The 25,589-nt window shown below is 43.5% G+C and overlaps 1 protein-coding gene across 2 annotated transcripts in view; it reads right to left on the reverse strand.

Annotated features, from left to right (window-relative positions):
- LOC137316523 (dedicator of cytokinesis protein 2-like) overlaps positions 1–25,589 on the reverse strand; it is a 1,021,473-nt gene that overhangs the window by 832,731 nt on the left and 163,153 nt on the right. The window contains exons 7-10 of one of the 2 annotated variants that reach the window (XM_067980505.1): positions 24,249–24,384; positions 20,920–21,068; positions 10,102–10,183; positions 8,259–8,394 (exon numbers count right to left, since the gene is read on the reverse strand). In XM_067980505.1, coding sequence (XP_067836606.1) covers positions 8,259–8,394; positions 10,102–10,183; positions 20,920–21,068; positions 24,249–24,384 — 503 coding nt within the window. Of the gene's footprint in view, positions 1–8,258; positions 8,395–10,101; positions 10,184–20,919; positions 21,075–24,248; positions 24,385–25,589 lie in introns of both variants that reach the window. The other variant, XM_067980471.1, reaches the window with a different exon arrangement.

Raw genomic sequence — 25,589 nt, forward strand, 5'->3', positions numbered from 1 at the left:
CCCTTATAAACATAGAATCATAGGACATACAGTAGAGGAGCCCGCCATTCAGTTCACGGTGCCTGTACTGGTGCCAGCTCTTCAAAAGGAACTGTCTACTCTAATCCTACGTCTTCTCCCTTTCCCCATAGCCTTTCATATTCTTCCTTTTCAAATATTCATCCAGTTCCCTTTTAGACAAATGTCACATCTCGCCGTGGGAGGAAATGGCTAAGAGCCCTTCATTAAATATTTGAGGAGCTTTCTCCAGATAATGTACAACCGCCTTCTGATTTGACATAGCGTGCGCAAATTTGACAACCTCATCATGTGCCTTTTATATATATGCTTTATCACTTCAAATTGAAGCAGCTGATATCTGACAGTTTCCGTTGTCCTATTTATACTGTAGTGCAGATTGTGTAATGATGGGGAAATGCGCATGTGCGAGATTTGCACATATAACCTCTCTCCGAAGTTGCGAATCCAACTTTAATGCCATTGCCCACGCATGGTCAGTGCAAAAATCTCATTAGGACTTTGCCGTTCTGATCGCAGACCTTCCCTGGTGATAGAGTTATAGGATTAGATGAAAAGGGGAGGGAGGAGGCTCGCCTGGAGCATAAACACCGGCATAGACCAGTTGGGCCGAATGGCCTGTTTCTGTGCTGTAAAATTCTACGTAATTCTATGTAAAGCAGTTCTGAAAACACATTGCTAGCCCATTGAGAGCAGGCCGACAGCTCAGCCTCAACTAATAGCCAGCCCCAAAATGGCCGGCTTGTCTAAGGGCTGTCAGCAAGACACGGCAATATTCATTCATATTTCGGCCAAGTAAACTAGAACAGTGCGGTTGGCATAGTGGCACTTCTGGTCAGAGTGTAAAACCCCATTTCATGTTTTGTCACTGACTGCAATGGCTCATGCGTCGTATTATTTATCTTACATAGTTGTCATGGACGACGAACCAACACCTAGGTGCAGAATGGAATTAGAGTGACACTCTCTCGTCCCCGGTGTGACTGTCGCCAAAACCACTACAATTCAAAGCTACACAATACAGTCAGCTGTGGCTGAGTGGTAGCACTCTGAGTCAGGACGTTGTGGGTTCAGGCCCCACTCCAGAGACTTGAGCATAAAATCTAGGCTGACAGTACTGAGGAAGTGCTGCACTGTCAGAGCTGCCATCTTTCAAATGAGCTGTTAAACCGAGGCCCTGTCTGCACTCTCAGGTGGACGTAAAAGATCCCATGGCATTATTTCGAAGACATCCAGGGGAGGTCTCCCCAGTGGCCAGTATTTACCCCTCAACCAATACCATTAAAATAGATTATCTGGTCATTATCACGTTGCTGTTTGTGGGACCTTGCTGTGCGCAAATTGGCTGCCATGTTACCTACATTTCAACACTTCAAAAGTACTTCATTGGCTGTAAAGCACTTTGGGATGTCCTGAGGTTGTAAATGGCGCTACAGAAATGCACGTCTTTCATTTTTCTTTCTATGTACTTTATTCAGGTCTTTGGTAAGCAAATCCATTAAGAATGAACCGAAGTTGAATCAACTCTGGGTGTAGTATTGCATGTATGCTTTCCCTCTAAGATGGATATTTTTGGAATTTTTCCCAAACTATGAAAAAAAATCACAGACCTCCTCAATGACTTTAGGCTTTGTTTTCACTATGTGTTGACAATATTTGTCATTCGTATAAGAAATATGGACTCACATGTCCTGGGCTCCCCCTGCTGGGTTGTATTCCATTAGTTTTTGTTTGCTTCGAGAAGGTTACTCTATCATTTGCTTGTAACTTCTGCTGGCTTTTTGAACATGTGGCTTAAGAAATCATCAGCCATTCACTTCATCCACAAACCATCCGCAATCTTTTTTTTAATTCGTTCATGGGATGTGGGCGTCGCTGGAGAGGCCGGCATTTATTGCCCATCCCTAATTGCCCTTGAGAAGGTGGTGGTGAGCCGCCTTCTTGAACCGCTGCAGTCCGTGTGGTGAAGGTTCTCCCACAGTGCTGTTAGGAAGGGAGTTCCAGGATTTTGACCCAGTGACGATGAATCTAATCTATCTGATACACCATGCCCTACTTAATCTCAATCTTAACCCTTCTGGTAATTAAGAAAAACTCTAAAATGTCTGTCCATCCCAACATCTCCATTACTTAGCTCTGATTGCTCACAAATTACATTTCTGAGGTTCCAGTCTCATTGGAACCAGCATGTTCGCTTGAGTATTTGGTCATCTCTTCCTTCATGACATCATGATACACATCATAGGTGTCAGCTGTGGCTCAGTGGGTAGCACTCTTACCTCTGAATCTAGAAGGTTGTGGGTTCAAGTCCCACCCCAGAGACTTGGAGACCTTATCTGCCCTCTCGGATGGATGTAAAAGGTCCTGTGGCACTATTTCAAAGAAGAGCAGGGGAGTTCTCCCTGGTGTCCTGGCCAATATTTATCCCTCAACCAACACCACTTAAAAAAAAGTTTATCTGTCACATTGTTATTTGTGCACAACTTTCCTACCTTACAACAGTGCTTACACTTCAAAAGTATTTCATTGGCTGTAAAGTGCTTTGGGACATCCTGAGGATGTGAAAGGTGCTATATAAATATAGTTTTTTTTTCTTTCTATGCTTATTCTTTTTGAACCATATATTTATTCAGTTCTGTCCTCAAGAAGTTAATCAGCATAACTTAGCAGATACTGCTGGGAGTCTGCTCCATATAATCAGGAGGCTATAGAAGAAAAAGGCTCCTCCACATCCCAGTTTCACTGATGCTTGATCTCATACTCACAGTGCATAAGAACATAAGAATGGGAGAAGGCCATTCTGCCCATCGGGCTGGTCTGTCATTTTGTTAGCCATGGCAGCTCTATATTTTTAATCGCAATCTTTTGCCTTTTTTCCCTTAATATCTTTATCTTCCAAGTTAATATCTATCCCCTGTTTAAACACCTCAATTGATTTTGCATCCATGGACTTCTGAGGAAGTGTGTTCCATATGTTCACAAGCCTTTGTGTGAAGACTTTTTTTCCCCCTGAATTTGTCTTTAACCAGTTTAGCGTGAATTCTAAGATAAAGTTCCCTACCAGAAGGCAGTGTCATCCCTTACCTACCTTGTCAGTTCCCTTCAGTATTTCAAACACCCTCTCTGTTTCCCACCTCCTAATCTTTTTCCTATCAATGCCAGTAAATGCTTCCGATTCTTTACATCTCAATTTTGGTCTTAAAACTCTTGCTCAGAACCTTATCAAATGCCTTCTGAAAGTCCAGGAATACGGCACCCATCGTTCCTCTTCAATTATCCACCGTAGTGACTCTACCAAAGTGTAGGAGACCGCCTACTTCCATCTCCGTAACTTCACCCATCTCCGCCCCTGCTTCAGCTGATCTGCTGCTGAAACCCTCATCCATGCCTGTGTTACCTCCAGACTTGACTATTCCAATGCTCTCCTGACTGGTCTCCCTTCTTCCACCCTCCATAAACTTCAACTCATCCAAAACTCTGCTGCCTGCATACTAACTCGCACCAAGCCCCGCTTTCCCATCACCCCTGTGCTCACTGACCTACATTGGCTCCCAGTCCGGGATTTTAAAATTCTCATCCTTGTTTTCAAATCCCTTCATGGCCTCGCCCCTCCCTATCTCTGTAACCTCCTCCAGCCCTACAACCCTCCGAGATCTCTGCGCTCCTCCAATTCTTGTCTCTTGCTCATCCCCGATTTTAACCACTCCACCATTGGCAGCCGTGCCTTCAGCTGCCTAGGCCCTAAGCTCTGGAATTCCCTTCCTATACCTCTCTGCCTCTCTCTCCTTCCTTAAGACGCTCTTTAAAACCTGCCTCTTTGACCAAGCTTTTGGTCACCTGTCCTAATGTCTCTTGGCTCAGTGTCAATTTTAGTTTGATTATCGCTCCTGTGAAGCACCTTGGGACGTTTTACTACGTTAAAGGCACTATATAAATGTGTTGTTGTTGTTGTTGTTGTTGTTGTTGTTGTTGATGATGATGATGATGATGATGATGATGATGATGATGATGATGATGATGATGATGATGATGAACTCGCAACCCAATGATCAAGAGGTCATATCCCATCATAAAAAATTATGAAAATGAATTCAATAATCCTGGTAATATGCCTGGCTAGCTCCAGATAAACCGACCTTGACAGCTGCTTGAATTGTTTAAAAATCTAATTAGTTTGCCACAAGCCCTTCATGTAACTCCAGTCCACATTATATGTGGTTGACTCTTAATGCCCTAGCCCGCCACTCAGCTGTTGCCAGTAGATGGGTTTAGGCAATAAATGCAGCCTTGCGAGTGTCTTTAAAAGTAAAAATCAAAGAAGTCTATGACGTTAGTTAGACACATCCTTCCTACTACAAAACCATACCGATTCTTACCAATCAGCTTACTCTTTTCCAAGTATTCACTTACACTGTCCCTGATGATGGATTCTAGCAATTTCCTCACTATTGATATTAAATTCGCAGGGCTGTAGTTACTTGGCTAAACCCTTCCTGCTTTTTTTTCTGCTTAAATGGTGTAACGTTTGTTGACTTGATGTCTTCAGGTGCCAGCTCTAAATGTAGCAAGCTTTGGAAGATTATAATCAATGCACTGAATTCCACTGTTATTTCTTTTAAAACCCTTGGGTGTTATCTGTCTGGGCCAGATTTTTTGTTTGATTTTAATCCTATTATTCTATCCGTTACGGTTTTCTTGTTTATACTAATGCCTGTAAGTTTCCTTCTCCTCACTAATCTCTAGTCTTTCCTGTAACGCTGGTATTATATCCTCCTTCTCCACTGTGAGGTACGAAGAAAAGTATTTCACAATCCCACTATGTCCTTATCCTCTATTGTTATACCCATAAAATCTGCTTTTCGTGGACTCATCTCTTCTTTAAAATCCCCTTTCTTATAAAAACTGTTGTTAGTATCCTCCATACACCAATTGCAAGTTCTTATCATGCTCCCTCTTTGTCCTCATTATGTTCTCGGTCTCGTTTTTATAATGCAGTCTTGGTGGTTTCAAGCTTCCCATCCGAGTTAGAAGCCTGTGGGTTCAAACCTCACTCCATAACATGAGCACGTGAATCTACACTGACACGTCAGTGCAGTACTGAGGAAGTGCAGCATTGTCTGCTTGTTACGTTGGATGTAAGTGATCCGTAAGACCTTTCCAAAGAAGAACAAAGAGTTCTCCTGATGTTCTTGGGCAACATTCCTCCTTCATCAAACACCATAAAAGAGATTAACTGGTCATTGCAGATGTAGGACCTATCTGGATGGGTCCAGCCACAACACTCAAGAAGCTTGAAACTATCAAGGGCAGAGCATTTTGCTTGATTGGTGCCCCTTCCACTGTACTGATGGTGTCAGCCGTGGCTTAGTTGGTAGCACTTTCGCCTCTGAATCAGAAGGTTATGAGTTCAAGCCCCACTTCAGAGATGCAAGCACATAATCCAGGCTGACACTCCAATGCAGTACAGCGGAGGTGCTGCACTGTCGGAGATGCCGTCTTTCAGATGAGACATTAAAATGAAACCCCGTCTACCTTCTCAGGTGGACGTAAAAGATCGCATGGCACTATTTCGAAGAAGAGCAGGGGAGTTCTCGCTGTCATCCTGACTGATATTTATCACTCAACCAACATCGCTAAAACAGATTATCTGGCCATTATCGCATTGCATTTTGAGAGACCTTTCTGTGCACAAATTGGCTGTCATGTTTCTTACATTACAACAGTGACTACACTTCAAAAGTACTTCATTGGCTGTAAAGCACTTTTGGACACCCCAAGGTCGTAAAAGGTGCTAAACAAATGCAAGTCTTTCCTTCTTTAACTCAATAACCACCCCGTTCTGTGGCTGTAGTATGTACGATCTACGGGATGTACTGCAGCAACTCACCAAGATTACCTCAACAGCACCTCCCTCCCCTACGATCTCTACCACCAAGAAGGACAAGAGCAGCAATGTTGTGGAAATACCATCACCTCCAAGTTACTTTCCAAGTCACACATCATCGTGACTTGAAGATATATCACTGTTCCTTCATCGTCACTGGGTCAATATCCTGCAGTTTCCCAACACCATCATCACGAGAATTGCTGCAGTTCAGGTCAATAAATGCAGCCTTGCCAACATTGCCCATCTCCCAAGAACAAACATATAAGAAAAACTGACTGTCAAGTTTGCATCATAATAATAGTGACTACACTTTAAAAGTAATTCACTTGCTGTGAAATGCTTAGGGCTGTTCCTGAGGACATGAAAGATGTTATACAAAGGCAAATTATTCCTTCTTTCTTTCTTCCTTTCCTATTTTCTCTGTCCTTTCTATAAATCCTGAATCCTGGTACATTGAACTCCCAATCTTGCCAGGGCTGCAGCCAGATCTCTTGGAACCGCTACCACATCATAGCGCCTAAATGGATTTATGCTTCTATTTCCTCTATTTTACTTGTAATGCTCCTGGCGTTGGTACAGAGACAACTTATTTGGTTGACTGCTTTTCCCCCTTTAGGTTTCCCACCATTTGATCCCCTTAGCCTCTATTAATTTAGCATCTTGATTAACTCCTAAATTTTCCACCTCCGCTAACCTAACCTTTTCCCTACTCCCCCATGTTATCTATTTTGAAATGCTGATTTGCCGGCTTCTCTGCTAGTTCAAATCCTCTCCAGCTGCTATATTTACTCTCCTTATGAGAATGTTGGTACCAGTTTGGTTTCGGTGAAGCTCGTCCATCTGTCCAGCTTCCCTACCCCAGAACTTGTCCCAAAGCTGAAACCCTCACTTCTACACCACGCATCAAAGGGCGTGATTTTAATTTTCGGCAATGATGTAAGACGGGTGATAGCGGATCGACCGTCCATTATATACCTCCTTCTTCAAGGAATTATCCGAAACCTTTTTAAAGGCTGTAATCAATTTAGCATAGATATGATAAAGAGCTGCACATTCCAATCTCCGGGTGAAAAGCTTTCCTCTAATCCCTCGCCTATCTTGAGATCATGGCCTCTTGTCCTCGATTTACTGCCAGTGGAATTCATCTATGCTTATCTTGTCTAATCCATTTTATCATTTTGAGCACCACAATCAAATCCCCCTTCGGTCTTCTCAGTTTGAGAGAATACAGCCCTAATTGCTCTTACCTCTCCTCATAACTCAGAGCCCTACTCCTGGTATGACCCCAGTAAATCTGTGCTGCACCTTCTCCCAGGCCACCATATCCTTCCGTATCGAATTTCCAGAACTTGCTGGTCGATTTACGCAGCTCAGCCGTTTGCTTCACACAAACTGCATCTCGCCCTTAGCCTCCCCCATTATTTTTAAGAATTTGCTGGATTTGCACATTAATTGCCCATTAAACTCACCGCAGAAAGATACGTCTTGCAATTAATAGCGTAAGTACCCTTTTAAAAACGTGATAATTGTTAATGACTGACAATCAATCTCTGTGGCCCAGTAAGTGAACAATTAAAAGCATGGAGTCTCATTCCTTCAGGTGTTGTTTTAAAAATGTAAAATTTTAAATTTTAAAACTTTTTTTTTCTTACTTTTCCTTTCTCTCTTAATGCACTCTTTCTTTCCCTCTCTTTATTTCTCTTTCTGTACCTGATTTGACTCTAATTCACCCTATTTCTTTCTCAGTCGTTCCTCTGTTTATTTCTCCATCCTTAAAACTCACTGGTTAAGGAGATATAGTGTTGATTCCGCCGTTCACTAAGGTCCCAGATGCCCGGTTGTCTCCCCCACCCCCCATGCCATTATCAGCTCACACTTCCAACAAGCCTGGGCGCAAAACATTTTGAGCTGAAGGATGCAGGAAAAAGTCTAACTAACAGTGCACAACATGAGATGCCTCACTCCAGCAAGGTCCGGCCCAGCAGAACAGATTTGTAATTTATCCGAGAAGGTCATTGAAATGGACTGTATATATCAGTTTGAGGCAATTAAATGATTAATTCCATGATCCCGCAATCCCAGCAGGGCTGGAGATTGACCTGCAACATTGTAGCCCTGATCTTGATTCCGGGAAATGCAGGATCACGGAATTAGCTCCTAAATGCATTTCTATTGAGACAAGGGATTGGGAGGCATGGCTAAAGGTGACTAGGCCTTTTCCTGTTCCTGTCAATTCTTCTAATTACTTCCAGTTGAAAGTTCATTAGCTGCATATGTTACCGGCTCCTTGATATTTGAATCCAAGTAAATACCAGTTCTTCCATACGGTGCAAATAATCAATTTTCCATGTACCTGAAACTCCAAATGGTCTTCTCAATCCTTGAGTCACCTTTTTGGCATTGGCTTCTTTCAGTTCCATTCGCCCAACCCGTACTATCTGACACACTAAGTATATCCTTTCCCGATTCAAGTCTTTGTTTCCTAAATCCTAAAACAAAAAGATCAAAAGGTAAATGAGTAACAATTCCAATTCTTCACAGCATGGCCTTTGTTTTGGTGCCAATAACTCTCTCTCTATATATATATATTATATATATATATTAACTCCTCTGTCTTCTCTAACTATCAATCAATCTCTAACCAGCCTTCTTCTCTAAGGTACTTAACCATGTCATGGAAGGATGTTAAAACCTTGGAGAGGGTGCAGAGGAGATTTACTATAATGCTATCAGGGATGAGGAACTTCAGAAGAACTAGAGAAGCTGGGATTGTTCTCCTTGGAGCAGAGAAGGTTAAGGGGAGATCTATTAGAGGTGTTCAAAATTGTGAGGGGTTTTGATAGAGCACATAGGGCGAAACAGTTTCCACCGGAAGGACGGTCAGTAACCAGAGGACACAGACTTAAGACGATTGGCAAAAGAACCAGAGGGGAGATGAGGAGAATTTTTTTTTTACACAGCAAGTTGTTATGATCTGGAATGCACTGCCTTAAAGGGTGGTGGAAGCAGATTGAATCGTAAATTTCAAAAGGGAATTGGATAAATACTTGAAAAGGAAACATTTTCAGGGCTATGGAGAAAGAGCAGGGGAGTGGGACTAATGGGATAATTCTTTCCAAGAGCCAGCACAGGAACAATGGGCTGAATGGCCTCTTTCTGTGCTGTACGATTCTATAATTCTATATCATTGCTACTCAACTCCCTGCCCACTTATCTCATCTGTCTGGCTTTTGTCCTACCACGAGACTGAGATTGCCCTGGTCAAAGTAACCAACAATATCTTATGTGACTGCAACCATGATGTGGTGTCCTTTCTCATCCTCCTTCACCGCTCTACAACATTTGAGAGTTGATGTGCTTTCCCTAGAAGTGTGTTGGAAAGCCAGAGAGAGATCAGTGCAGAAAACTGAAGGGATATTCACAAGATAAATACAGACTAGAAGGGACACTTGGGCCATTTTAGCTCATCAATTTGAAGAAAATCATGTCCTTTCCATCACCACAATCAACTGTCAACAGGGAAGGTTGATCCTCTCATGAACTAAATACAATAGTGTTAGAGTCTAGGAACAGGCCACCTATCTGATTCCTTGAAGGGGGAGAGGCACAGAGGGACAACTTTTTAAAATTGGCATTTTACTTTAACATCTGGTCTCCATATTACAAAAAGGATATAGAAGCACTGGTGGAAGTGTAAAAAAGATTTACAAGGATGAGATCAGAACTGAGAGGGTACAACTATCAGGAAAGACTGAACAGGCTGGGGCTCTTTTCTCGACACAAGAGAAGGCTGAGTGTGACCTGATAGAGGTCTTTAAAATTATGAAGTGGTTCAATAAGGTAGATGTAGAGAAGATGTTTCCACTTTTGGGGAAGTCCATAACTAGTGGCTATAAATATAAGATAGTCACTAATAAATTAAATAAGGAATTCAGGAGAAACTTCTTTACTCAGAGAGTGGTTAGAATGTGGAACTCGCTACCACATGGAGTAGTTGAGGTGAGTAGAATAGATGCATTTAAGGGGAAGCTAGATAAACACATGAGGGAGAAAGGAATAGAAGGATATGTTGATAGGGTGAGATGAAGTAAGATGGGAGGAGACTTGTGTGGAGCATAAGCACCGGCATAGACCTGTTGGGCCGAATGGCCTGTTTCTGTGCTGTAAAATTCCATGTTATTCTATATGATACTTACTGTGAACACCACTTTTAGATTATTTAGCATCTCAATTTCCTTCGGCAGGCCAGTACTTGCCCAACGGAATAAATAGTTTTCACTGAAAATATAAGAAAAAATTTTTGTTAATGAAACTTTACTTTTATCAAAGTAAACTTGAGAGTCGCATGCTTCTACCTGAAAAAGAAAATCATTATTTTCCTTATTTTCTGCTGTAAATATCTATCAAGGATGTCCAGGTTAGGCACAGCCCACCTGACCACCTATAGAGCATGTGTACTCTGCTCCATAATGGATTCTACCCCATTGAAATAATCTCTTAAAGGAAAGTTCTGCAAATGTCCACAATGACCCCCTAGGTACTTTGACTTTCCATTGCGAGTCTGGCTGATTCCAAAGGACGCTCTTTGTTGTATTCCTATATTCATTACCTTTCCTTCCTTTATGGTTAAATCTTTTATTCACCATTGAAGTGATGGGGAGTAATTTTCACTTTCACTGATTGGACGATAAACTGACGGAGCAGATCACCCGCCCATGGTAGAACCTGCTCAATTTTCATTCCCATTGGTGTCAATGGGGTGAAGATTGGGCGGGATCTACAACAGGCAGGTAATCCCCACCACCAGATTACCGCTTAGGAAATGTAGCTGAAAATTAACCCTATTGTGTCCAATCCCTCACACTACAATTATCGAACTAACAGACCATTCCAACAGGCCAGAGAGTGGATTTGTATTGTGGGAAATATTAACCAAACTTTCATCCTTTCTTCTTCAAACATCACTACAAAATGACTAAATTGTTACCAAATAGTTGCTGCTAAAAGTCAAGACTTTCCATCTCGACCTCACCTCTTTAATCAAATGACGGTACTGTTCTCCCAGGATATCTCTCTCTTAGGTTAGAACATAAGAAATAGGAGCAGGTGCAGCCCATACGGCCCCTTGGACCTGCACCTGCCTCCCACAATAGTGGCCACGGGTTCATGCCATGAATTGGTGCATCTGGATTGTCCCAGATTAAAATTTCTTTTTACGGGTTTTTCTTTTTCTTTTTAGATATTTGCTCTGCTATTCAGTATTCATGGCTAATCTTTGACCTCAACTCCACTTTCCCGCCCGATCCCCATATCCCTTGATTCCACGAGAGTTCAAAAATCTAATCGCTCTCAGCCTTGGATATACTCACAACTCAACATCCACAGCCCTCTGGGGTAGAGAATTCCAAAGATTCACAACCCTCTGAGTGAAGAAATTCCTCCGCATCTCAGTCTTAAATGGCTGACCGCTTACCCTGAGACTGTGACCTCTAGTTCTAGACTCTCCAGCCAGGGGAAACAACCTCTCAGCATCTATCCTGTCGAGCCCTCTCAGAATCTTATATGTTTCAATGAGATCACCTCTCCTTCTTCTAAACTCTATAGAGTATAAGACCCATTCTACTAAATAGGTTAACTCTTGAACTCCTGTTCTTGTTTTTGTAGTCTCCCTCAGATACATATGAATGAAAAAATTCAACTGCCTCCAACCATTCAGAACATATTCCAAAATAAAGAAAAAATATAAAATTTCAATTATAAAACTCCAATATTCAAATCTGGCTGCTTGCTTTCCATCGATCATATTTCTAGGGTCCTAGGGTGTGCCATGATGTATTTGAAGATCTCAGTCTATATTTATCTAATATACAATCTATCCCCCAACATGTGGAATTCAGGTCCGTACTTAGATCAAGAGCAAGGTTTTCTCTAAAAACTGATTTTGCTCGTTCTGAAGCTTGGATATCACTGCTGAATTTCTCAGCAACAACATTGAATGCTGCGATAACATAATTGAAATAGGGCAGCTGTGCAGCATTCTTATGTCCCATTCCTAACCAAATAGCTGTCTGGCTCCTTTTTCAAAGTTAGAAATGGATGAAGAATTCCATTCAGTACATCCTAGTGCCTCTAGAAACAAATCTAAATCCTGCTCAGCACAGCATTCAGTATTTTAGTGAACGATCTCTGTGACATTGCCTTCACCACTGGGAGGTCCATTCCACATCTCTGTGTGAAGAATGTCCTGACATAATTGACAATAACTGAGGGAGAAGACAGACCAGACAGTGCTCACCCCACCTATTATATGGTGCACCACCCTTCTAAATGTTCTTTTTGCCAATTTGAAGTTGTGCCCAGTTTGTCCTACTGTCAAAATTTAACTTAACACCCTGTTCTGGATTTATCTTTTTTGCATTGTTTATTGTCTCATCTATGGGAGCAATTTTAACCTAACCCACCTGTCGGGAAACTGACGGGATTGGGTGCAACCCTGGTTTTACACCACGCCCAATTTTGCTCTCCATTGAAGTCAGCGGACAGCAATATCAGACGGGGTGTAGAACCGGTATTCCGCCCGATCCCGTGGGTTTCCTGCCCGGCGAGTTAGGTTAGAAATCCCCCCTATATCTCTGAGATGCCCTCACACTCTCCTGATTTCAAAACTATATAACAAAAACACATCAGTAACTTTTGCTGGGAGTCCACATATGCACTAACCTATAGGAAAAAAATCTTATGATTTCTAGTCTTGCCTGAGGCACGCTTAAATGCATTCCAATTACATCCATATTTAGTAACCTGACACTTTAAGGTTCCCTGAATAGTATCCTTCCCCTTTAAGGCTCCCCATATCATATCCTTCCACTTTGTGGCGTCCCAAAAAGCCTTCCCCTATATGGCTTCAGTATTGACGTTATTATGAAGGATACAATAGCGTAGAGGTTATGTTACTGAACTAGTGATCCAGAAGCCTGGACTAATAATCCTGATGAACGTAAGTTCAAATCCCACCACAGCAGTTTGAGAATTTGAATTTAGTTTAACGAATCTGCAAGTAAAAGCTGGTATCAGTAAAGTGACCATGAAGCTGTCAGATTGTCGTAAAAACCCAACTGGGTTCAGGAATGCCCTTCAGGGAAGAAAACCTGCCGTCCTTACGCAGCCTGGGCCTATATGTGACTCCAGCCCCACACTCAGCATAGCTGACACTCAGCTGGCCCTCTGAAGTTGCCCAGCAAGCCACTCAGTTGTATCATACAGCAGCCAGCGGTTCAAGAAGCAGGCCCACCTGCACCACCACCACCTTCTCAGGTCAACTAGGGATGGGCAATAAATGCCGGCCTTGCCAGCGACACCCACATCCCACGAATGAATAAAAAAAATATACGTATTAGCAGACCCAAAATGAAAACTTTAAAGGGGCATTGATTTTACAAAAAAAATGTTAGGCAAGCCTTTTTTGTTTCTCTAGTTACCTGTGTGACAAAGTGAAGCAAACCATGCCAGAACGTCCCACTGTCCTATGGAAGCACCACCACATTGCTTGCATGACAATTCTCACCTCCCCAGTGACCAGGTTGCTGCCCCTTTAAATGAGCCACAATTTCTGAACTAGCTTGTTCCTTCAGTTTTGTTAAATCAGCAGCTGATCAGTTCCAGTGGAGTCAAAAGAAGCATGAAAATTGACAGTGACAAATGGGAAATATTCTGGAGTGTGTCAGGCCTAAACTCTTGGTAATTACAGTTTCAAATTGTATTCTGTAGTGATATATTTTTTTTTTGATTGTATTTTCCATAAGATTGTTCTAATAAATAGTCCCCAATTTTTTTTTCTCTCCTGTGTGTGTCGGAGCCATTTAATCAGAATTTTTTAAACAAAAAAAATATGTTTGCTTCAATCTTCTTCAAATTTAACCAAACTCTTCAAGTTTAATTTCACACCCATTCCAGCGTGATACCCATAATTCCATTCAGCTTGATTGCACCTATGAGTGAACAGGTGTAATTTGTAAACTTTCAATGTACGAATGGAAATAGTGGGAATAAACTGGGTTGATCTACCGTCTCGTCATTGCACAGCACTAAGTAATTGTGGTTTTTTTTTAAAAAGAGCTCAGGGGGACAATGCATTGTTCATTCTGGAACTCTGCAACACAGGCTGGGATGGTGGGTTTGGATGACCGCAGGGTCCCCCAGCCCATTTAATCTCATCCCTCCAATCAACCAACTCTTTTGTCTTTCCATTACAAATGCAGTATCGAGCTGTTTCATGACCAAGGCCCATCTCCTGGGCTCAATCACTGGTCTGAGCAGAGTAATCCAATATCAGCATGAACTGGAGGTGGTGGTGAGTTCAAAATCCCACCACAGCAAGGTAATTTTGTGAGCTAGCACCAGAAAACGATCGTGAAAACTACTGGATTGTTGTAAAAAAAACAACCGGTTCACTAATCCCGAGAACGTGAGCTCAAATCCCACCATGACAGTTTGAGAATTTAAATTCAGTTAAAAAAAAATCTGGAAATAAAGAGCTGGTACCAGTAAAAGTGACCGTGAAGCTGTTCGGATTGTTGTAAAAACCCAACTGGTTCACTAATGTCCTTTAGGGAAGGAAGCTTGCCGTACGTCCCCAGTTTCGTTTATATGTGACTCCAAACCCAAACCAACGTGGTTGACTCTTAAGTGCCCTCTCAGGGACCTAGCAAGTTGCTGAGTTGTATCAAAACTGCTCCAGTGGTTGAAGAAGAAGTGGTGCAAGTACAACTAGAGATGGGCAATAAATGCCGGCCTTGCCAGCAATGCCCACATCCCAAGAATTTAAAAAAAAGAAGGCCCACCAAAATGATCTCAACTCAGGATCGGCATATCATGAGCATCCTTCCCAGAATGCACTGTATACTGGATAAGCAATGATGTTCTGACTGAGAAAGAAAGAAAGAGAGGAAGAAAGAAAGAAACTTGCACTTATATAGTGCCATTCCTCTCCTCAGGATGTCCCAAAGTACTTCACAGCCAATGAATTACTTTTTGAAGCACAGCCACTGTTGTTATGCAGGTGAATGCAGCAGCTAATTTGTGCACAGAAAGGTGCCACAAATAGCAATGAAATGAACGAGCCATCACATTTATTATTGCTGGTGTTGCTTGAATGATAAGTGTTGGTCACAACACCGGGAGAACTCGCCTGCTCTTCTTCAAACGGTGCCAGGAGATCTTTCATTTCCCCAGGCTCAAGCCCTGGTCTGTGCTGAGTTAGATAATCTCAAACAAGACAATGGTTGACGTAACCTTGGGCTGCGGAGGGGAAATATTAACCCGGTTTGATGCTCCTGCTTGCTATCCAATGACTCCTAGTGTTCTACACGTGAGTGGACATTAGGTGAAAGCAGTACAGAGCTCGACTATGACGCTCCCAGTTAATCAGCCTGTCAATATTTGACATCTCAAATTTCCTGGGCTCTGGGAGGGCCAGGAGCTTGGGGTGTAATCCCATTCCATCAAAGTTCCGCCCTATTTAAACTGCTCTTTAACTATATGTAAGGGAGCCATGGGCAGATCTTTGCCTACCCCCAGCCCCAGCCCCCGCCCCGTCACATGTCAAGAGAACATACACGGACAAAGTCCCTGGGCGCCCCCAGAAAATTGTGGCCTCTTAAGGCACGAAGGGAACAGACATCAGCTGAAAGCTGGCATGACTCCCATTGAGAGCCTTGAGGAAGCCACAAACCTTTCCCAAGAAAAGATTTTCCCAGAGCAGACCAATTAATTACCATCCCAAAGAGGTCCGTCTGCTCCACATGAAGCAGTAGATTCAGAATTTTTTTCTCTCTGCTGGGGCCCTTGCTAGGCCTCCTTTCATAGTCATATTATCATAGTATGTTACAGCACAGAAGGAGGCCATTTGGCCCATCGTGCCTGTGCCTGCTCTTTGTAAGAGCTATCCAATTAGCCCCACTCCCCTGCACTTTCTCCATAGCCCTGTAAATTTTTTCCCTTCAAGTATTTATCCAATTCCCTTTTGAAAGTTACTATTGAATCTGCTTCCACCGCCCTTTCAGGCAGAGCATTCCAGATCATTACAACTCGCTGTATAAAAAATGTTTCCTCATGTCGCCTCTGGTTCTTTTGCCAATCACCTTAAATCTGTGTCCTCTGGTTACCGACCCTTCTGCCACTGGAAACAGTTTCTCCTTATTTACTCAACAAAACTGTTCATGATTTTGAACACCTCTATTAAATCTCCTCTTAACCTTCTCTGTTCTGAGGAGGATAACCCCAGCTTTTCCAGTCTCTCCACATAACTGAAGTCCCGCACCCCTGGTCGGATGGCAGGCCAGAATTCTGACCGGTGGTACAAGATGGTCAACACTGAAATGCCCGGTCCGGCCACGGCAATGACTCAATCCCTGCAATTTGGGATGGCATCTGCGTCTTCGGCGATGACCATTTGGGATAAAAGGATTCAATAGGGTAGATATAGAGAATCTATCTCTTCTGGTGGGTGAATCCAGAACAAGGGGGTAAAATCTTAAAATTAGAGCTAAGCCGTTCAGGAGGGAAATTAGGAAACACTTCATTACACAAACGGTAGTAGAAATCTGGAACTCTCTCCCACATAAAGGCTGTGGATGGCGGGTCAATCTAGGCTTTCAATACTGAGATTGATTGATTTTTGTTGGGGAAAGGGGTATGGGTTAAAGGTGGGGGGGTGAATAGGGTTGAGGTGCAAATCAGCCATGATCTAATTGAATGGCAGATCAGGATCATGAGGCTGAATGACCTACTCCTGTCCTATGGGCCCTCAGGGATTTTAGGGCCTCAGTTTCCTGAAGATTGCATGTGGAAGAATAGCCACTTGTGTGAGATAGCAGAGGGCAGCTGGTATTGTGGAACCATGTCTCAGCAAATTGGAGGCCGGGCCTTGGCAATAGGGTTTTCTAATCGAGACATCAGATTTTGAAAATATGAATGTGGAGAAGTAAAGGATCTGAAGTGGACAGCACACAATTATATACATTCATAAATTTTTGGGAGTTAATTTTTGTGCCTACGAAGCTGAGAAATAGAACGCCATCCCATTCTGGGCACTGAAGGGAAGATTTTCCTGGCCACTACGAGTTAGGAACTTTGTAAACATAGCGGGAAAATGTCCTGCAAAAATCTTAGCTGCATTTCCTTCATGACTCAACAGCAACAACACCTTGGGACATTAACGTTGTAAAATGTCCCAAGGCACTTCCCAGGAGCGAATATTAAACAAAATTTGACATTGAGCCACATAAGGCGATATTAAGACGGGTGACCAGAAGCTTGGTCAAAGAGATAGGTTTTTAAGGAGCATCTTAAAGGAGGAGAGATAGGCGGAGAGGTTTAGGGAGGGAATTCCAGAGCTTAGGGCACTTAAGGCACGGCCTCCGATGGTGGAGTGAAGAAAATCGGCAAGAGGCCAGAATCGGAGGAGCGCAGAGATCTCGGACCTCAGCTAGAAACAGTGAACACAGAAAAACCTTCTTATGTTTACAATGAAACAAACACACAGCAACCAGGAAAATCCTTCCTCCCCACACCCCCTCACCCCAACCAGGGTATCAGCACTCCCAGATAGGGCATAGCGTGAGTTAAACGCAAAGAAAAGCTCCCACTTCGTGGCCCGATGTGCTTCCACCCAACCACAGTAAACCACCTTGTACTGCATCTGTGTGACATTTCCCATTTGCCACACCAGCCATCCTTATCACCTGTCTGATCGATACTGACAAGCTGGTGCCAATTTGTGCAGAATTATAGTCGTTTTTATGCTGCGATTTAAAGCCCAGGAGGAAGTAGGTTGAGGCCGATTCTAACTAATTTTCCTTACAATTACTGCAGCCAGAGAGAGGAGACTTGTATTCCATCAATCAGAGCAGATGGGAACCTTGGTGCTAAGAGTGAGGGGACAGTGTCCTAACCCACCGCACCACCCAACCTCCCTTCCTTACGTGCAATCTTATTAACACTGGTAGTCGTCTAGATTCCAGAAGCTGGTGAGATGCTAACAGATTCATTTCTCCTTATTTCCCTAATTAGGCTACACCTATATACATCATAACTATTTTCTTAGGCTGCGTTCCTACACCAACTTTAGTGTCATAAAGAGATTTCTGCTTTCCCTTGACGCTAAAGTTGTTGTAAACAGAAATTATCACTAAAGATCTGATCACACTTAAATAAGCCATCTGTTACCTCAGAGCCTGAGCCTTGGAAGTGAACATCCCTCAGCAATTGACAGCTTCGTTACCCGAACTGTAGCCCCACCATCCCCAGATCGCAGTTTATACACGGTCTTTTGCAACTCGCTCAAAAGTGCAACAAGCTAGCGTGGACATCTCTAACCTGTCGCAACACCACCAGAATATCAAAAAGCAAGATTGGGTTCGGAAGAGTCTTTGTAAGTCAGATCTTCAAATCTGCAGAGACCTCAAAAGTGATTTCATCTCTAGTTGTTTGGGGGTAACGTCAACATGGTGTTAAAGTTTGTAATGTGTACTATTTGTAGCACAGCAGCTTAAATCCATCCCACTGGCTCAGAAGTACAGTCTCGAATTTGTCTTGGGCAAAGGTTAAAGAGAACTGGTAAATCAAAGAGCCACGTGACCAGCGAGGTCCCAGATTCAATCCCCGATCTGTGCTGCGTAAATTAATCTATTCCGGGATGTGGGTATGAACAATTATCTGCAACAACCCTTGGCAGTACAGGATCTGGCTGGGCTTTGATATCCTCCAAGGTCATGTGGCCTGCCAGCACTCTGATGGATACAGGCCACTTGGGCAAGGCACTGGAGAGTGACTGCCACCCTTAGGGCCCTGTCCTAGTGGGAGAGTCAACACCCTCAGGAGAAGAAGGGAAGGAAATTGAAGAGGAAAAATAGGAGTAAGATTTCCTACAGCCATGAATATGTGATGACAATGGGCCGGATTTTGCTGTGAGCAGCGAACGAACGCTGGACTTGCACCTGCCCATAGACTTTCTAGGAGCTTTTGCATCGCAACTTCCTGTAAATTAGAGAGACAAAAAGCACGGCCCCCTCTACAGGGCATCTGGGACCTGTGTGAACGGGGCAAGCGACTGTGCATCTCCTTAACCAATCGATTGAAGCTCGTTAATAAGCCGTACAGGGAGTGAACCAGGAAGTGTGAGTTAGAATAATTAATTCAATGTCAGATCAGGTAGAAAAAGCAAAATAAGGAGAGGGTAAGAAAGATTGAATTAAGAGTCAGAGATAAAAGAGACAGGAAGAAAAAGTTTAAAACAATTAATTTTTTAAAAAAATGTCCAACAATAATTAACATCTGAAGGAATGAGACTCCACACTTGTTAAAGTTAATTTTCAGTGCCAGGGAGGTGGTTTGATGGTCATTAAGACTTAGCACGTCGTTAAAAGGGTACTTACATCAGAATGGACAAGCCCTAACCTTTTGCGGCGAGTTTAGTCTGTACCTACGACGTCACTGCACGCTGTTCCATTCATTTGAATGACGAGTCAGACGGCGAGATGCCATCTTCGCGGAGCTTACGGAGGAGCAGGACGTCTGGTACAGCAACTTGCGGATTTCCGCGTTTAACTGTGCACGTGCAGTCGCCGGAAGTTGCTGTCCGATTTGCACAGAAATAACTTTGAGCGCTGTTAGCCTCACCGTTGTTTTCACGGCAGAATCCGGCCCATTGTTAAATGTTTGTGAAGATTCTCGTCATGTTAACGAAAAGAAAAACTGGGAAGAATAAATCTTCATGAACGCAATTCATTTTCATCCCACAGTAGCTGACAACATCCAAGGAAACGAAAGGTTCTCCATTGACCTTGTTAAGTGACCTGCAATGCTGTGTAAGCAACTGGGAGATAGAAATTCAAAATGAACTCAGCACAGCTGGGAACCATAACACCGCCTGTTTAGGAAGAACCCCTGAGGTTTTGCAAGAGTAGATTAGGTGAGATGGCACTGCTCACCACTACTCAGCTCAATTATCTTCTACACAGACAGACAGCTTCGATCATTCAACTGTTGCTGCCAAAAAAAAATTATTCCATTAAAAACAATATTGTGGAAATAATATTTCAGTGAGCAAGTGGTCAATCTTTGGAACAGGCTCCCTGGGGAGACGGTGGAAGCAGTCAGTATTGATTTATTCAAAGGCTAATTAGATAGATTTCTTTCAGAAAATAGCACTTTGGAGTACAGTACATGAGTAATTTGAGACATGACACGTGGTAAGTGTAGCCTGCTTGGGAGGAACAGGTAACTTTGGACCTATGGTTCCCAATGCTCTCCACCACTGGAGGTTTTCCTCGTGTCATGTCCGGGTCTGTTGTAAACTACTTGTTAGAGATTGATTGCCTTGATTAGTCAACAACTCCATTATCATTGAATCATGCGACTAACAGGATAGTGGAAGGTGAACTAGATGGACCTTGGTCTTTTCTCGTCTAGCAATTCCTATGTTCCCATGAAAGCCTCCAATGTCATTAAATTCGGACTTTGTAATAAAACAAGATTAGCGAACGAAGTAGGAATCTGAATGATTTCTGTCTCTTTCAGTAGTCATCAGATAACATCAATAAGCAAAATTAAGATGTCCTATCTGACTATTATCCATTCTGACTGAGCTAAGAGGTCTCGTCTACTTTTATCATAAATCAGTAGGAAGGTATAGTGGCTCCTCCTCATCAATGAGTCGTCTCATGAATTTGGGTTTTTAATGCTAGATATTGTCTCAGGTTCAGCTTCGCCAACCACTCCACGTCAGTGGATCTTGCGTCCTCTTATAATCCAGCGTATACCTTTTCTGCTCAATATGTAGATAAACGATAACAAGGCCTACAGATCGCAGAAGGTTGCTAGCGGGTTCAAGAAGAAGGCCCCGCCACCACCACCTTCTCAGGGCAACTAGGGATGGGCAATAAAATGCTGGCCTTGCCAGGGACGTCCACATCCCTGAGAACGAAGGAAAAAAAAGACAAATCGTAAACTCTCACCTGATTATCTTCTGCTCGTGAGGGTCGTAAAGGGACATGAAAAGTTCTGCTTCTTCTCCGATTTTGCAGACAAAATTGCGGACCCAGATGAAAAGGGTGTGGGTGGGTGAAGAGGCCAAGCGGACAAACCTGCTGTACTCGCTCTGATTCTGAAACTGACAAGGGGCAGAAATGAAAATGCAGCGCATCAAAGGACTTTGTGCAAATTTCGTAAAATCAAGCGAGCTGGCGTATTAAAAGGGCACTGCACAGAAAACCAAAACAGTATTTGGCAAATTATTTTCGGAGGTGAAAGGAAGAGTCACATAGAAAAAGAAAGAACTTGCATTTATATATCGACTTTCATGACCTCAGGCTCTTTTTTTTTTATTCGTTCATGGTGTGTGGGCGTCGCTGGCGAGGCCGGCCTTTATTGCCCATCCCTAATTGCCCTTGAGAAGGTGGTGGTGAGCCGCCTTCTTTACAGGCAGCCAATTTGCGCGCAGCAAAGTCCCAAAATAGCAATGCGTTACTGACCAGATAATCTGTTTTTTTTAATCGATGTTGGCTGAGGGCTAAATATTGGCCAGGACACTGGGGTGAACTCCCCTGCTCTTCTTCGAAATAGTGCCTTGGGATCTTTTACGTCCGCCTGAAAGGGCAGACGAGGCCTCGGTTTAACGTCTCATCCAAAAGACGGCACCTCCGGCAGTGCAGCACTCCCTCAGTACTGCACTAAGGTGTCAGCCCAGGTTATGCGCTCATGTCTGTGGAGTGGGACTTGAACCCACAAGCTTCTGACCCTGAGGATAATGTCACGCACAAGTAATGCAATCAACTGAAAGTAATTAGAGCACATGAAAGTCCAGATCAAGAAAAGGCCATGTGGAACATCAAGGCCGGTGTATCCAGAGTCTATGTATGATTATTCAATTGTGGACTGCCCCTCCCCTCCAATCATCTGATGAGCCTCCTTTTTAAGTAATGCTAAGTCCCTTGCTGTACCTCCCATATCACAGAATAAGCAGCGCTGTTAATATCTCTGCAACCCTCAATCTCCCCCTGACATCAATCCAGCTCCTTTAACTTAAGAGTTGTAACACAGGAAATAATGCACTTAACCTTTCCACTATTAAAGCAGGTGGTTTCACACAGATGCTGTGTGTTGTGTGTCTGCAGTTGATTTTAGTACACCAGCCAGTTGTGCTTAAAAAGAATAACTTTTAATTGTCACAGAAGTGGTTTCATCAAGGCCGGGCCAACATAAAGGGTGGGTTTTCATAACGAGAACCAAAAACTCAGAACCTAAGAAAAGATTAAACTAGAAGCTTTTCTCTTTCACTAAACATCTCCACAACGGTACTTAATGTGATGGATGAGCTCCCGCTTATGTAAAATGCTTAATTCCGGAATTTTTATCCAGAACAAACCTTCTTAGTCCTTAGCAGATTTCCTTCCTTTAGTTAATCCTTTTCCTGGTGTTCTTGTTTTTGTGTTTTATCTCAGATACACATGAATCAAAGAATTGCAACCAATCCAATTATTCAGAGCACATTAAGTGTCAGCTTGGCTCTGAGACAGAAGATCATGGGCTTGATTTTACAATGGTAGTGGTTGGCATTGGTGGCGGAGGGGGGTGTGAAGGTGCGCATGGCAAACCCGCCCGAACAAAACTTACCGTTTCCGACGCGATCGCACATTGAATGCTGATGATTAACGTCCTCTCTGGGTTTCGCGCCCGGCAGCCAGTCCGATGGACAGGTTGGCTGCCGTCAGGAGTTGCAACGCGAGGGATTGGGGGGGGGGGGGAGAGAAAGAGAGCGTGAGCGAGACGTCTTCCAGTGCTGGAACAGAAGACCCAGGGTTGGGGGGAGGGGGGGTAGAATGGGAGATCCGGCGCTGGTCTGGAATACCGGGGTGGGGGGGGGGAAAGAGAGGAAGATTGGGGGGGTGAAGAGGGGGACATCGGGGGGAGATCGGGGGGGGGGGGGGGGGGGGTGGTGAAGAGGGGGACATCGGAGCAGGGTGCAAATGTAGGTTCATTTAGTATTTTCACTTCCCTCCATGGTTTTTTTATTTAATTAATTTAATTTCTTTTTCCCTGATCCGGCCCTTCACACCCGCTTTCACCAGGCATGATTCAGAAGCGGTGGGCAAGCCGCCCAGGTAAGTTAAAAATCTTTCTAATTACTTAATCTGTCACAGGTAAAGTGCCTTAAGTACCTCAATGAGTTACATTTGGCTCTTTAACTGTCTTAAAGCCGGCGGGACTTCCATTTTCGGGTCGCCCGCGCGCACACTGGTGGGTCCCTGGGAAACTCGGAAGTCAGCGGGTTGGAGCCGGCTTCTGAACCTGAACGGGATTTCCGCGATTTTCGGAGCCCCGCTGCCCCCAATTGCCTCCTAAAACCACCCCCCATATGTTCAAGACACACTCCAGGACTTAATCAAATGATCTGGGGCTGACACTTCACTCGAGATCTGAGGGATTATTACATTGTCACAGGTGCTGTTGTTTGGATGAGATGTTAAACTGAGGCCTTATCTGCCTGTACAGGTGGCTGTAAAAGAGCCCATGGCATCATTCAAAGAGGAGCAGGAGGGTTTTCCCAGTGTCTACGCTAACATTTATCCCTCAACCAACACCATCAAACCACATTAACTGGTCATTTGTCTCATTGCTGTTTGTGGGGCCTTTGCTGTGGGAAAACTGACTGCTGAGTTTGCCTAGAAAAAGAACAGCTGCTACACTTCAAAAATAGTTCATTGACTGTGAACCACTTTGGGACATCCCGAGGATGGGAACGGCACTATATAAACGCAAACCCTTTCTTCCATTCTTTCCTATTACAAAATAAACAATCATATGCAAAATTTCAAGTAGAGAATTTCACTTGTCACAAGCAAAAAAAAGAGTTTGTCAAATGTTTTTTTGATGATGTTGCTGACTCTTTAAGGAGGAACTATTTTAGTTTTAAAAAAAAGTGACTGCATATTTATTCAGAAATAAGCTGCTTTACTAACTGAATCATGTCCGGCTACATTTTTTAAGAGCGATCCAGTTTACATGATTGGAACTTTCCACCGCTTTTGAAGATGCCGTTGTTCTCCTGGCTCCAGTGCATTTTGAGAAATGGCATCTCACAGCAGCAAGCTCCTATTGCAAGGCCCGCTACAGAATTTAAGCTGGTAAGAAAAATAATAAATTTATATGGACTTGCAAAGCCCAATTGCTGTGGATGGCTTTAACAGCCCAGTCATAGAGCACAAGGCGGCTGCTAGGGTGACCCTTCCCACGATGCATTGCAGGCAGGAGGGAAAACTGATGCACAATAATATTGGCTTCTTACCGTCTCCTCGCGGATTAATTCTGTGATGTGCTGGGTTGCTTTCTTGTGTGCTTGGAATAGGCTGATAACACTTGTCTGGTCCGGATCAAGAATATTGCCGTTCTCATCTCTAACAACAAGATCCATTTCCAGCATTCTGCAACACAGGGGGGAGATTATTCGTTTAGTCGATGAACTAAGAAAGAAACTGGTCAAAGCTGGTGACGCTGAGGAAGAACCAGATGGATGAAAGAGGAGCCATTTTATTCTTGGAGTTGTGGCAGTAGACAACAAATTATCGCCTGAAGGACATCCTAGAGTCATTAATAGTTCCATACTTTGGCAGGAGATACTCAAAATAGCACTAAACATCCCTTACCAAACCTATTTCCCAATATAATGACACAACATAGAGAGAAACTTTTCCCTTTAGCGGAAGGGTCAAGAACCAGAGGGCATAGATTTAAGGTGATTGGCAAAAGAACCAAAGGTGACATGAGGAAAAACTTTTTACACAGCGAGTGGTTAGGATCTGGAATGCACTGCCCGAGGGGGTGGTGGAGGCAGATTCAATCATGGCCTTCAAAAGGGAACTGGATAAGTACTTGAAACGAAAAAAAGTGCAGGTCTATGGGGATAGGGCGGGGCAGTGGGACTAGCTAGATTGCTCATGCATAGAGCCGACACAGACTCGATGGGCCGAATGGACTCCTTCCATGCTATAACCTTCTGCGATTCTATGAAAAGGCCATTCAGTCCACCCAAGCCTGGTCTATATACAGTTTGCCTTAAGAGGGACTCTACCCAACTTTGGGGTAAATTTTTGCCTTCACCATCTGGCCGGTAATCTGGCAGAGTAATCACCTGCCCGGGGTAAAACCGGCCCAGTTTTCGTTCCATTGATTTAGTATTCAAATATATTTGCCAGAAATTAAAGCACATTGGGAATTGAGTGGGGGTCCGGTATAATGGATCCCCTCACTCAGTTTGCCGGTCCCTGCTTGCCCAGTCCACCTCAGCAACTGTCTCAACTGGGAATTCTAAACCCCATGGCGAGGAGGGGAGAAGATGGGAATGATCTGTTAGAAAGGGCCACGTTTGTTAGGCCCAGTGTTATCCTCCAGTTCCTAAATGTTCCCAGAGCCCAGAACAGAAGCTCAGGCTGACCCAGATAAGCTCAAAATGTCCCTTCTAAAAATACATTTACCTAACTATAATTTAAGTGGTTATTAGGTCTCACCATGCTTTGGGTCGATATTTGAGCAGCCATTGAAAGCTGAAAACATTAAAATGCTCTAAATTTCTGCTGTATTCCCTCAGGTTTAAAGTTTGAAACAAAAGTGAACATAAAGCAAGGAACTT

This window comes from Heptranchias perlo, chromosome 1 (assembly GCF_035084215.1).
Source record: "Heptranchias perlo isolate sHepPer1 chromosome 1, sHepPer1.hap1, whole genome shotgun sequence".
Classification (NCBI taxonomy): domain Eukaryota; kingdom Metazoa; phylum Chordata; class Chondrichthyes; order Hexanchiformes; family Hexanchidae; genus Heptranchias; species Heptranchias perlo.